General features: G+C 45.2%; 1 protein-coding gene across 2 annotated transcripts in view; it reads left to right on the top strand.

Moving 5' to 3' along the window:
- Positions 1–14,821, top strand: part of CCDC180 (coiled-coil domain containing 180) — a 57,355-nt gene that overhangs the window by 38,677 nt on the left and 3,857 nt on the right. The window contains exons 29-36 of one of the 2 annotated variants that reach the window (XR_014152512.1): positions 130–265; positions 2,001–2,084; positions 3,605–3,677; positions 5,957–6,098; positions 6,373–6,533; positions 9,907–10,044; positions 10,675–10,893; positions 12,846–12,951. Coding sequence is in view for 1 of the 2 variants with exons in the window: in XM_081846898.1 (XP_081703024.1) it covers positions 130–265; positions 2,001–2,084; positions 3,605–3,677; positions 5,957–6,098; positions 6,373–6,533; positions 9,907–10,044; positions 10,675–10,786; positions 12,846–12,951 (952 nt within the window). In the remaining variant the exon portion in view is untranslated. Of the gene's footprint in view, positions 1–129; positions 266–2,000; positions 2,085–3,604; positions 3,678–5,956; positions 6,099–6,372; positions 6,534–9,906; positions 10,045–10,674; positions 10,894–12,845; positions 12,952–14,821 lie in introns of those variants that run through there. The other variant, XM_081846898.1, reaches the window with a different exon arrangement.

Raw genomic sequence — 14,821 nt, 5'->3', positions numbered from 1 at the left:
TAGTGGGCCTGATATGAAAGGTGGAGCTCTCTCTTTCCTGATGTTTGGGGCCCCAGCAAGCACTGGAAGCCATTGACATTTTGAGCTGTCCCCACCTGCCACTTAATCCCCTCTTCCATCTTTTCTTAGAGCTTATGCCAAAACCATTTTCTCCGGCATTCTCGGGTGGAGCCTCCCATCGCGAAAGCACCCAGGTTGCTCAAACCAACATGTCTCTCACGTCTGCACGGAAATCTAGTTCCATTGGCAAGCGGATGTCAGGAAGGTGAGGAAAACAAGAAAATTGCCCCCTCCTTCTGTTTCATTGGCATCTCCCCCTCCCCTTCCAACCGTACCCCATCCCCATTGACAGACACTTGGAAAGGACATTTTTCAAGAAGAACTCACAGACACTTCAGTGTTGCTTTTTAACACACCCAAATAAATCAGCCTCAAATAGGATTATTCACTGACAATTTAGTGGTAATGACGCCTGACCTGTTGAACATGGGAGCAGCAGTACTTTGAGCGCTTCACAACTTGGCAACACAGTCAGGTTAAAATTTCAAAATCTGAAGCTTTATGCTTAAATGTACCACCCAACATCCAAAAAGCTTTCACAGAACTCACAGGCATTAGACTCTGTCACACAAAGCTTAGCTATTTAGGAATAATTGTAACAAGAAACCTTAACAGACTGTATTGACAAAATATCCTCTTGTATGGCAGACAGTTCTTCAGAATCTCACAAAAAAAAAAAAAGAGCAAACCCCATTTTACCCTCCTGGACAAATTAACAATGGTAAAAATGATGATTCTACCAAAATTGTTGTTTCTATTCCAATCACTAACCCACTTGGATCCCACTTAACCAGATACCAAAGTGGCAAAAGTCCTGCAAAAGATGCAGATTAAATTATTATATTTACTTTGAACCCATCTCCCATGTTCATCAATAGACGAGCACTTTATATTGCTTCCTTGGTAACATAAGAGGAAAAATGACTATTACTCATACTTTATCTAAGCACAGCCACGAGAGCTCCTGGCTATACAGTGTTGAATGTTATTTGTTAATTCTGTTCTATCCTGTTTCTCCTTTGTTTTTGTTTAAACCAATTCACAAACCAAGAACTTATACATTAACCACTAACAATGAATTATATGTTGTAGATATTGCTGCAAATTTATTATGCTATTTTTGTGGTATGCAAATGAGAAGGTGGGGGAGCTGGGGGGGAGGTAAGCAGTTTTATGCAACTAAGTCTTAGAATAGACCCATTGAAATTAATGAACCTAAGTTAGACTTGAATGGATCTACTCCATGGCATGAAAAAAGTGAATAGAGAAAAAATATTGTCTCTCTTTCATAACACCAGAACTCATGGACATCCAACGAAGCTGAGTGCCAGCAGACTCAGGACATAGCAGGGCATAGTTATAACTATGGAACTCACTCCCAGTAGTGGCAGTGGTGGCCACCACCTTAAATGGCTTCAAAAAAAAAGATTAAATAGATTCATAGAGGATAAGACTATCAATGGCTATTGGCCACGATGGCTATGCCCCGCCTTCATGGTTAGAGGCAACAGTGCTTCTGAATACCAGTTTCCCACAGCCATCTGGTTGGCCACTGTGAGAACAGGATGCTGGGTTAGATGGGCTGATACAACAGGGCTAGCACTGGATACCACCCAAAGTGTTTACCTGTGGCTGAAAAGAGTTGTCAGCCAAGGCTGCAACTGAAATGACTAGAGTGGATTGGGAGCTAAATTCCAAAGCATATGGAGCACACCAGCTTAGGAAAGGCTAGCCCAGATGGACTTGTGTCTCATCCAGTAAGAGCTCTGTTTGTGTTCACAAGGCTCCAGCTAGGACTTCATGGTGGCTTGCCAATGTTTATTTTAATTATCAATGATTATATGTCTGTGATATTGAGGTGGGGTGAATAACCAACTTCTGGGAGAAAGAGAGAAGCAACTACCACCACCCTGCTCTTAATCCTTTCTTTTCGAGAACAGTGTCAGCTCCATACAGAGATATACAAAAACCACTCGGACTGAGAAGAAGATGCAGATCTTTGGAGACAAGCCGAAAGACAATGAGTAAGCCCCATGGTTAAGATTTATGCTTTGATAAGCTTTGTTAGTCTGTTCTTCAGCTGAAAAGGCTCCTTCAGGTAACTTACAGTGGTACCTCGGGTTAAGAACTTAATTCGTTCTTAACCTGAAACTGTTCTTAACCTGAGGTACCACTTTAGCTAATGGGGCCTCCCACTGCCACTGCGCTGCCGCCGCACAATTTCTGTTCTCATCCTGAAGCAAAGTTCTTAACCTGAGGTACTATTTCTGGGTTAGCGGAGTCTGCAACCTGAAGCGTCTGTAACCCGAGGTACCACTGTACAAGGTCACTAAAGCAAAGCAGTCCCTGCCTCCATATTTACACATTAAAATAAATCACATTAAAGGAAAAGGGCAAAAGGAGGGAGAAAGGAAAGCAAAGCAACTCAGACACCGGTAAGTAAAGTTATAGCAGTTATAATAGCCAGATGGGATGGTAACAGATTCAGGTTGCCTGGTGGGTAAGTTGAGGAAGAGCCAGAGGGTTATGGGTCTCTTAGGACGGCCAATGGAATAGCACAGCTTCCCTTTTTCTCCTCCTCTGAGCTGGCAAAGGAGAGTGTCTACCCTCAGGGGTAGACTTCCCTTCTTCAAGGAATGAAGCAATAGATTCAGACTAGGAGGCTGAATCGCACTCAGTGCCAGCCCAAGAGGTACCGTATTTTTCGCCCTATAGGACGCACTTTTTCCCCTCCAAAAATGAAGGGGAAATGTGTGTGCGTCCTATGGGGCGAATGCAGGCTTTCACTGAAGCTTGGAAAGGTTCTCGCTCTCCAGGTTTCAGGAAGCTATCAGCAAGCCTGGGGAGCCCGCGGGAGTTCCCGCAGGGCTCCCTAGGCTGTGGATAGCAGCCTGCTGCCCTGAGCGCGAGGCGCGCTGAAGCAAAGCGCCCCGCACTTCAGGCAGATATCCGCAAGCTCGGGCTTCCCCCACCCCAGCACCGTGCCTGGGGGGGAAATAATTTTTTTTCTTTATTTCCCCCCCAAAAAAACTAGGTGCGCCCTATGGGGCGAAAAATACGGTATATACTGAACCAAAGCACTGACACAAGAGCAGCCCATTTTGCGGGTATCTCTCTGCATTGCCCTCCTCTGAATCCATCTCAGAAGCCCTAGTGAAACCACAGTCTCCCCTGCATTGTCAGAGCTGATGACTACTAAAGCTGGCTGGGTCCCTTTAAATGAAGAGGCTCCTCCCACCAAAGCCAGCGCTACCAGCTATGACAGCTCCAGCTCCTATTTAAGGCTCAGTCTGAGGAAGATGGGCGCTGAAACAACATCTGAGCTCTTCTTTTATGGAGTTACCAGCCTGAGTCCTGCATGGAGATGTCCAGGGTGCAGATGAGGCCTTGCCTTACTAAGGCCACATCTCAGAGCAGAACACTGGAGATGATTCTGTCCAAATGGAATTGACTGAGCCACATGCAATGTACTGATAATGGTAGTACTGTAAATATTATTAAATCTACTCCTAGGCACCTCCCTTAAACCCTTTTTTCCCTTTAGTTCTGAACATTTGAAAGGAATTATCTTCAGCATCCTGTGGGACAACTTTGATATTATTATGAATTCTGCAGAGGTAAGGATAAGTTCTGGATTTATTTCCTTTTTTCCCTTTTAATGGTAATGCAGCTTCAGAGCAGAACCAGCGGTTAGGAGAATCCTCCCCCTTTCTAGCAATAATATATAGCAACACTTCTTTTGCATCCTGGTTCCATCACGTTCTGCCTCCACCATTGTTAACAAATGATGTGGAGTTGTGAGCAGGGCCAAGAGGCAAATCTTTCTGGGCTAGTAGGGCAAGGGAATCAATATTGCAGGTAACTCACAACTTACACACTTTTAACTTGTGCGCATTCAGTTTTATGTGCTTGACCTTTTATTTTTTTTACTTTTTAAATTGAAAGTAGGCAGGCATCCAGGAAACAAAGAATTTGGCGATCCCACCTGCCATTGAACCCAATGTGTTTTGACTATATGTGATTTTGACATGGGCTGTCCCCAGAATGTAACCCCAGCGTAAGCTGAGAGTCAGCTGTACTTATTTAAAACATATTCACCCTGCTCTTCTGCTGAAAAAAAGAAGAAGACCCCAGGCCAGCTTACAATGACCAGTAATACAATAGTATAGCAATAAAAAAAAGGGGGGGGGAAGGATTGGGAGGGAGGAGGAGCAAAGCAAACTCAAGCACTATGTCATAGTTCCAGAATCCAGCAGGTAGTAATTCAACAACTATTGGGCCTGAATCTAAACACAAACAGAAGGACTACTACTTCCTTTCCTTCTGGTGACCCCAGTGCCTGCAGTTGTTAGCTGGAGAGGGGGGGTCTCTCAAGCACAACAGAGGGTCCCTGGCTTCTATTTCCTTTTCATCTGATGGCTTCCTCAATGTTTGAGAGTGCATAGAGGCTGGGTTTGTCAGGAAGGAGGCTCCCAACCTAAGCCTTTGCAGCGTTTGAACTGTGTTGAAATAGACCTTAAAAGCAAAAATGCAGGAAAAATCAGGTTTGTAAGCCAGGGCCCTTTCTAGGATTGAAGGGACCTTTTGCAAAGTCCCAAAACCCTGCTCCCCAGTCCCACAAATATGTTTATGGGTCCCTTGTGGCTCCTAAGAGGCTTCCTTGGGCAGTAATAATAATAATAATAATAAATTTTATTTATATCCCGCCCCCCCCAGCCGAAGCCGGGCTCAGGGCGGCTAACAACACTAAAACAGTGCAACATTATAAAAACATTATAAAAATTAATTAAAATCAAAATTGATGGCAACCATAAACTAAAGTTTTGTAAAGATTGCCAAAGGAGGGAGTCAGGCTGCGCCCTGACCAAAAGCCTGGTGGAACAGCTCTGTCTTGCAGGCCCTGCGGAAAGATGTCAAGTCCTGCAGGGCCCTTGTCTCTTGTGACAGAGCATTCCACCAGGTTGGAGCCGCAGCCGAAAAAGCCCTGGCTCTAGTTGAGGCCAGCCTAACCTCTCTGTGGCCTGGGACCTTCAAGGTGTTTTTATTTGAAGACCGTAAGTTCCTCTGTGGGGCATACCAGGAGAGGCGGTCCCGTAGGTACGAGGGTCCTAGGCAGTTCATTGCTGCCAGTTTTTTCTCAAGAAATGCCCTGGATGTTGAGTCATTCCAGGACACAGACATGGATGATTGTGGTGAGAGAAGTGGCCATAGACACCACCACAAGCACCTGGTAGCTCCCAAGGCAATCCCCATGTTCTTGTGGCAAAAGCCACTTTCCCATTTCACAGTGCATCATAATGACTTGACATCCACTGTCAGCAGCAAAGACAGTGGTTGTGACTGCCTTCCACTGCTAAGGGTGTGACCTTGGATGCTGGTCCAGATCAGGGCCGCCAAACTTCTTAGTTCACCAACCCCTAAAGTTTTATGAGCTTTATGTGCTCATAAAGGTGTTGTCAGCCTCAACCCAAATTCTTATTTAACTAAGAGACATGAAATAACAGGATATCAAGATTTACTCATCATCAGTCACCATTACTAGGAATCGTAAAACGTAAAAAATGAATTAAATGCTGAGGTTCCTCATTGGCAAGGGGTTGCATTCTGTACATGCCCATGCCATTTACATATCATACCCTTAGCTCCTGATTAAGTTTTTCACACTGTATCGCCAAAGCTTCTCTGCCACAGCCAGGCCCTTTTAAATCCCTAGTTTCATGCCAGCACAGTCCCATCAGCCTGGGGTTGGACAGGATGGGCGGACAATATCAACCCCCTTGCCTGGCCAATATAGACCCAACAAGGCTGTCCTTGCATCTCTGTTGCCCTCTTCTGTTGCCCCAGGGCTCAGAATCTTCATCCAGCTCTTTTTTCTATCCTGTTCCATGTTCCAAAGGAATTCTACAAAAAGGAGAAGCATCAGATCACTCGGCCAGAATATTTGCAAGAAACCTATGACTTGTGTGTTGACGTGTTAGGGCAAAAGCTACTGATGTATTTACTGCAGGTAGACGAGTATCGTGTAGCCTGCATTTCTGGTAAGTTTGGGCTGCAATCTTTTACCCATTTCTCCAGTGGGGAAGTCCTATAGAATTCTAGAGTTGAAAGGAACATTTGCACCCCCACAACGGTCACCTCGTCCAACCACCTGCAATGAAGGAATCACAGCTAAAGAATTCCTGACAGGTGGCCATCCAACCTCTGTTTAATAACCTCCAACAAAGGAGAGTCCACTGCCTTATGAGAGAGTTAATTCCTTAGCTTGCAGGGAAATAGCTCTGCATTCTTTTCCCTTTCCCCCAAACCTTACAGAGTTCCGGGATCAGCTGAAGAGCTTTGAAGAACAGCTCCCTCACATTGTTCGGATGGTTATTGGCAAACTCCACCAAGATCATGAGCAGCTCTTCATGGACTCCATGGAGCAGATACGGCACAACCTACAGGAACAGATGCAGAAATGGGACATTGCAAAAGTAGGTTGTGTGAGCATCCTGGAAGGCACCACCCTATTCCTTCCTCCTCCTGGGCCCTCAGTCTTAAGGCAGGAAAACACCTTCAGCAGCCCTTGCACCTCACATCATAGGAGAATTCCAACAAAAATGGCAACAGAAACTAGCACCTCTGGTTTCTCTGGCCCACATCCTTACAAGCTGCTGCAGGAGAGGAACTGTGAGCAACATCATGGGAGAGGTGATTCTGGCACCAAGGTGAAACTGTCACGCTCCTTTTTGCCTTTGCCAAGATGTGTAACATTTTTAGTTCAATTCTATTATATTTATGTTAGTCGTTCCCAAAGTGGGCAGTACTGCTGCCCCCTTGCTGCTTAATGCCCCTCCTAGGTAATCCCGCCCCCTTTGAGGGAGGCGGTACCACTTACTTTGGGAACCACTGCTGTAACGTGAGAACAGCACCCAGACGGAATAGGCTTTAATTGTGAAAAGATTTCCTTTCACATTTTTGCAGCCAACAAGAGATATCTAGACACAGTCTCTGTTCATAATTTGTTCAGATCAGTCAAAAGGTAGGCCACACAGTATCCAGGAATTTTGAGAGAACAAAAGCCACAAAAATGGTTTGAAGGTTGTTATAGGAATGATAGGAAATAAGCACATGAGCCAAATACTCAATAAACCCTGCCCCTTCAGTAGCCAGAGACAGGAGTAAGTGAGCAATAAAAAAACACCCAGGTGTCAATGTATTTAACTCTTTATTCAGAGAAACTGAAGCAGCACAGGCCTAGTGATCAAAGCAACTCTTCCCAGTAGGTCTTGCCCCAGTGAGGCAGATGTGAGGACTGAAGGTGCTTGCTACCACTCTCTAAGGCTCTTCCACTGGTTCCTTCCCCAGCAGCCTAGGGCTCCTTTGTCTTGTCTCTTTGCTCCACTCCACCATCTTCATTTCTCTGTGTGTTCTGGGAGACCAGTGGGGAGGGGAGCTGGTCACAGCAGGAGACAGAGCTTCCCTGGCATCTCCAGCAGTCTGCCTCCCCTCTGCCTCTTGACACCTCCCCCTCTGCTGCTGCCTCTGAGCCTGGACTGCTCTCTACCACAGACTGTTCCTGCTCACTAAACCCTGTTACCTCTTCTGCTTCCAACATGTCCTTCTACCAATCTGCTTCCTCTTCTCCCTCTGACCACTCATCATCATCCCATCACCAATCCCCTGTCTCTGAGCCTTCTTCCCCTGGAGGTTCCCCAGCTGGTGCCTCCCACCATGCCTCTGCATCCAGCCAGTCCATTAATATTCAAAGGGACAGAAATGTTCACTGCAAGGAGTGCCCTTAAATCTGTATCTTTTACACTGGCCTATTGTGTTGCCATTTTATTGTGTTAATTATGAAATTTATTTTTGCACCGTTTGAATTTGAAATATTTTCTTGTTGTAAGATGGTTTGAGCATCTTTTTTTTAAAAGTGGAAATACAAATGAAATTATAAATGAATATGATTAGTATTTGCTGCTGTTACTTTCATCCCACAAACAAGGTGTCACTGATTTTGCTCTTCCCCCACCCCCAATCCGCATTTGTGTTACATTTCATAGAATCATAGAATTGTAGAGTTGGAAAGGACCCCCCCCCCCAAAGTTTCATCTAGTCCATCCCCCTGAAATGCAGGAATCTCAGCTGAAGGATGCAAGACAGGTGGCCATCCAGCCTCTGCTTAGAAACCTCCAAGGAGAGCCCACCACCTTCCAAGGGCTTCTGTTCCACTGTCAAACAGCTCTCACCATAAAAAAGTTATTCCTACAGTTTAGTCATAATCTTTTGAATCCATTGGTTCAGAATACCAGTCTTTTCCATTGACATAAACAGGGCAGAATAGCATAATCACAATGTAATTTGCATGCACGTAGCTCAGTTCACCGAGGACACGGGTGGCGCTGTGGGTTAAACCACAGAGCCTAGAACTTGCTGATCAGAAGGTCGGCGGTTCGAATCCCCACGGCGGGGTGAGCTCCCATTGTTCGGTCCCTGCTCCTGCCAACCTAGCAGTTTGAAAGCATGTCTTTTTTAAAAAAATAATAATAATATTTATTACTTTTAAAACTTACAAAAAAGAAAGAGAAGAAAAAAGACAAAAAGAAAAAAAACAAGAAAGGGAAAAAACAATACAATACAATACAATATATAAACAATACAAAACACAACATTGACACATTGACCTACACAAAACAAAACAAAAACAATTTAAAAACATACATCATACCATTTCAGTACTCTATCTTTCATACCCTTGTTTCATCAACCTCCTCTCACCTCCCTTTTTGTATTCCACTTCTATTAATTGTTTCAGCAATTCCTTTCCATCTTTCTCTATTTTCTGTCATATAAATATCTTAACTTATTTTTACCCTTATTTTCCATTAATACTATAATGCTTATTTATGCTTAACTCCTTATAACATTTCTACTAAAGCCATAAGATTTCATTCCAACATTTTTCTAACACTCAGTAATTTTACAATATTTCTATTTCTAAAAATAAACTTTAAACTTTTTCCAATCTTCTTCCACCATCTCTTCTCCCTGGTCTCAGATACTGCCAGTCATTCGTCAATTCCATATAGTCCATCAACCTGGTGATCTTCTGTCCAAGGCTCTTAACTCTTTTCCAAGTCCCTTCTGCAGGTCTTCTTCATATTTATACATGCACTTTACTTTGTCTTCTACTGATCTTGTTCTTATTTTCCTTCCTTTGATACTGAAGAGCAGATCTCGGGGAAGCTCCAACCTAGCAATGCTTTTATTCCTTCTCGACAGGTCAACCAAATCTCCATGGTTAAATCTAAAATCCATAAGGTATTTCAGGACATGTTTCAAAATTCCTCCAAATCTAAAGGCCCCCACAGCTCCAATCTCCTCATGACCCAAGTCCAAATCCCAAAAGTCAGTAAATCCCTGCATGAAGGGATCTATCCAACTTTCCTTCTCCAGTCCAGGCAGGGCTCCGATCCTCAAAATCTGACTTTTTCTATATTCAATCATAAAAGGCCTCAACTTATAGATCCTCAAAATCTGACTTTTTCTATATTCAATCATAAAAGGCCTCAACTTATAGCATGTCAAGTGCAAGTAGATAAATAGGTACCGCTCCGGTGGGAAGGTAAACGGCGTTTCCGTGCGCTGCTCTGGTTCGCCAGAAGCAGTTTAGTCATGCCGGCCACATGACCCGGAAGCTGTATGCCAGCTCCCTTGGCCAATAAAACGAGATGAGCACCGCAACCCCAGAGTCGGCCACGACTTGACCTAATGGTCAGGGGTCCCTTTACCTTTACCTTAGCTCAGTTCGCACTGTTGTTCTAATGAAAACCGAGTGCATGTCGCCCTTTGACTGTTCAATTAAAGGAGAAGAACAAGCACAAGCTGCGACCAAGTCTGGGCCACCCTGACAATCTGCCCCAGCTGGAGGCTCTGTGCCAAGAGGAGGAGGAAAGGCAGAAGGAGCAGGCCAAAGGGATCCATCTATCCACCAAGCAGCAAGAGGTATCTTTTTCTTTCAGATTTGCCACCTCTTTAGAGTTAAGTGCAGAGATGAAATCATTTAAGGTATGGAGAGATGGAGCTTTGCTTATCCAGACATTTTCACTTGTGGGCCCAGTACTCTTGTCAACAGCTACTGGGACCAGAACAGTCTGCAGTTCAAGGGACGGGTTGCTTCTTTGGGTTGGTCTCTTTTTTTCTTTTATCCACCAGACTTTAAAGAACATAGGAAGCTGCCGTATGTTGTGTCAGACCATTGGTCCATGTAGCCGAGTACTGCCTACAATGCTTGGCAGTGGCTTGCAATCCTCTGGTTCACAGGGTAAAAAAGGCATGGCATGCATGAGAAAAGGAAGAGGAGCGAGGAGGGGAAAACAAGCTCAAGCTCCAGTTCTTAAAGTCACAACTGATGACAAACTGAGGTCTTGCCCTTGATAAAGGGTAGTCCCTGAAACACTCTCCTCCTGTCCCATCCCTACCCCCAGATCTGATTGAGAAGCTGACAGCATCCAGGTCAGGAAGCCACACCCAGTCTGAGTCTAGAAGGCAGTCAGAACCCCAATTGAAAGAGAAGCTCTTGTAGATTTTTACCTCCACACAAGATACACTGTGCCACTTGTTGTTCCCCAACAGGACTGTGTCATCAACTGCGCCCAGAGATTTGTCTCCAGCCTGGCCGCCACCACGGAAAAGATGCTTGTGGAGATGGATGCCAGCCTCACCGTTGACGATGTGCAGCAGGGAAGTACGTCCAGGGGAATGTGAATTCTGCCATGGTTTCCTGACAGAAGGAGAGCTTACTTGTGCAGCAGAGGAAGGTGGCAAAGTGGACTATAACACTGCATACAGATGGTGGGGATATCACATTTGAATGCTCTCTCATATATGTACATGAACATAACAAAAATTCACCGCAAGCACAATTCTAGCATGTTGGGAGAGAGGTTGTAAGTTAGCCCTCTGACTGCCATCCTCATTTTCTTTATGCAGTAACCTTTAACTTTAGCATTTTACACTGTTAGCTGTTCTGAACAGCCTTGGGAGGAGGGCATTGTATCAATACAGTAAGCAAATAAGTAAGCGCAGCCAGCGTGTTTTGCATGTTCTTCTCAAGGGCACAGAGGAGGAAACTTGTGAGGAAGCAAAACACAGGAAGTGGACTTGCTGTGAGAGAATGAAACCCTAAAGTGACAACTCGTGTCAATTTCACTTTCAATTTCTCTCTCCCCCAGCCTTAAGCTCAGTTTACCACCCATCATAACTTTGCAGTTAATCTTTAAAAAAACAAAGTAGTTGTGGAAATTCATCTGTCTTTTAGTACATTTTTTTCCTATTAAGTCACATTTTTACAAGCAGTTTTTCCCTTATGGAAATTCACTTATGCATTATGTCTTCATACATACAGGTATATTTAGACACATCCTTTCCCCAAATTTAAACTCATTTTCCTACACATTTTGTGGGGGGAGTGGAGAATTGCATTGGAAAATTTAGCAAAAGAGAGTGTGAATTTGTAAAGATTGCTGTGTTTCAGTTTGCATATTGTTTGGGAGGTGCAGATCAGGCAGAGTTTGCATTAAAATGCAGACTGCGCTGAGTTTTATCCCCCATTCTTACATTAGAAGCTGACTCCTATCTTGCTGGTGTTAATTTTGTTTTTTGTTTTTTGTAAAAGCTTTTTATTTCATTTTATAATGTATATAAAACAGTTATAACAACAGTTGAAAAACAAAACTATTAAAATAGGCCCAGCAGCGTAGCGTGGGTTGTCAGCACCCGGGGCAAGGCAAGTAATTTGCGCTCCCTAACCTGGGGCAAGGCAAGTAATTTGCGCCCCTAACCCCTAACCTGCCGCCACTGCCAGCTTCTTCTTGCTGCTGCCTGGGCTGGTCGGGTGTGGTTCTCTCCCGCGCTCAGCGCTGCGCTGGGCAGCCGCTGCACTGTCCCTCCCCCAGATAGTCCCTCCCTCGCTCTCTCTCCACTCCGCACCGCAACGCATGCCTGGCACCCTCCCCCTCCACAGTGGGCGGCGACCCGGCAGCTCGGATCGGATTCGGACAGCCAGCACTGCAGTGAGAGAGAGTGAGCCAGGTAGGGGCAGAGAGCTGCGAGCGCGCCCCCCCCCAAATGTTGCGCCCGGTGCGGCTGGCCCCCCCTGCACCCCCCACGCTACGCCACTGAATAGGCCCATTGAATGAGTACAGTTTTACACGGATTAAAATAACAAAAGTCCAAGTAAAGAATATTAGCGTTACGAGATTATCAAGTATTGTTCTGTCAGGCTTGTGACAAGGGTTATCTAGACAGTGATGGTTCTGCTATACAGTGGTACCTCGGGTTACATACGCTTCAGGTTACAGACTCTGCTAACCCAGAAATAGTACCTCAGGTTAAGAACTTTGCTTCAGGATGAGAACAGAAATTGTGCTCTGGCGGCGCAGCAGCAGCAGGAGGCCGCATTAGCTAAAGTGATGCTTCAGGTTAAGAACAGTTTCAGGTTAAGAACAGACCTCCGGAACGAATTAAGTACTTAACCTGAGGTACCACTGTATATGTAATGAAAGAATGCCAGTACATATAATTAAAAAGGTCTGCAGGTTCTAGTCCTTTTTGTGTGATTTTCTCCATTACAGCTATATTCCAAAGCAAGATGTACCAAGTTTCCAGTGTAAGATATTGGACTGTTTTCCATTAAGTTGCAATTATTATTCAAGATCATATACAAGACCAATTCTTTCGACAATATATATCTACCTTGGTACCATCAGAAATATTCAATAACAGTGGCCTTTCTCCTGTGCCAGAGGTGGAAGTCTCCCGGGAAAAGACCTGTACCTTGATCCGTCGCAAGAAAGCCGGCCTTTCCTTAGAAAGAGAAGAATACAAGCTGGTGGCTGAGCGGGGAAGCAGGTAACATTTTGAAGCCATCTGATGGGGGAGTTTGCAGGCAATCCATCCATGCAGTAGAATTTATCTTGGGTTAATTTGCTTTGTAGTCCCGTACTGAGTCCCCAGCATCTGCAGTTCAAGAGTACTTACAGAATGGCAGCTGTTAGCACAGGTGTGCAGAGCCTCAGGCACCGCAGGCTAAATTAGGCCTGCCAGTGTTCCTGATTTGGCCTGCTAAACCATTCTCCCCATGCCTGGCCATGTCTTTGTCATGGGTGTGGCAGGTAAGATGTCATATGTGAAACATAGGGCAGAAAAAGGCATAACTGCAAAGGAATAACCAGGAGGGAACGTCCAGTTTTTTCTTTTGAAAGCAGGAAACTGGCTGGTATTTACTGCTGCCAGGTAGATGCGAAGAGATTAATTGCAACTATACCACAAGGCAATGAAAAGTAACAGGTGATGCACAACAGGTGTGTCATAATTCTTCAGAAATAGAATCACAGAACTGTGCAGTTGGAAGGAATCACAAAAGTCATCTAGTCCAACTTGCTGCAATGCAATTAGTTCTCAACTAATGAAACCCTGACAGATGGCCATCCAACCTCCGCTGCCGTATTTTAAATCACCTGCTAGAATTGGCTTCAACAATCTGGAGGAGTGGCCCCTTTTGGATCTGGCCCACCACAAAGTGGCTGCCTGCCCCTAATTCAGCTGTAAGTTAAATGCAGACATGCAACTAATTTTTCACACTATGTGGGGGTACAGTCAGGGGTGTATCTAGGGGTTGGCCAGGTTGGCCCACACCAAGGGTGCAGGACCAGGGGGGCACAAAATTGCACCTCTCCAGTCTGCCTAGGAGTGTCTAGGAGCCTGCCCACTCTTCTGCAAGCTCCACTGCCCTGCAAGGGGTGGGGTAGGGGCACCAATACACCTCTTTGTCAAGGGTGCAAGGGATCCGAGGTACACCTCTGGGCAAACTGTTTTTGAATCTCTACATCCCTACCATGTTCTTTTAATGTTAATGGATATTAACGTTATCAGGATTGAACTAGATGACCCTCAGGGTGCCTTCCAACTCTACAATTCTATGGTTCTATGAGACAGCTGTGAGGACGGGAAAGAGACAGTCCCTAAACACAGTCCCTCTGATAGTGAACTCGGGTGGTAAGTGCCCATAGGAAAGGAGCCAAAATAGGGTCATTGAAAAGCAACAGGGATGCTATCAACCTCTTTAAGAGAACCCCAGAACTGGCAGAAAATAAAAGGGAGGGGGAAAACCAAAGCTGAGGAATAGGAAACATAGGAAGCGGCCTTATATTAAATTAGGCCATTGATCCCTCTCTAGCTCATTGTTGTCTACATTGACTGGCAGCAGCTCTCCATGGATTCAGGCAGGGAGTCTTTCCCAGTCCTACTGTTGGGGATTGGATCCAGGACCTTCTGAGTGCAAAGCAGATTCTCTGCTGCTTAGCTGTGGCCCCTTCCCCAAAAGGACTGAGCGTGCTCAGCCACATACTATTGAGTGTTAACTGGAAAAAGGAAGGAAAACTGGGGGCAGGATGGGTGAGGAAGGAATCCTCTACTTATAGCAACCTGGATGGGGATAAGGCAAACTGGCATGAACCCTGAACAGGAGTAATGGACAGTGAGGATAATGCTGCAAAATTTTATGGCTAGCCCTCCTTGTCCTTCTTAAAAAACCCTAACTAAGATGTTATCTATTCTCTCTGTCATGGGCAGTCTCTGGATCAGCCTCCTTGTGACCCAGCAACCAATCAGTGCTGGGTGAAGTGTGCCCAGACAGAAGAGAGAGTGGATATTTACCAGATGGAGGGAGATGCCATCCCAGATAGGGATGACTTCCCCTACTGGAGACAGGCAGGGTCTT

This window comes from Podarcis erhardii (assembly GCF_964252035.2).
Source record: "Podarcis erhardii genome assembly, chromosome: Z".
NCBI lineage: Eukaryota > Metazoa > Chordata > Lepidosauria > Squamata > Lacertidae > Podarcis > Podarcis erhardii.
This window is presented reverse-complemented; position numbering and strand designations above follow the sequence as displayed.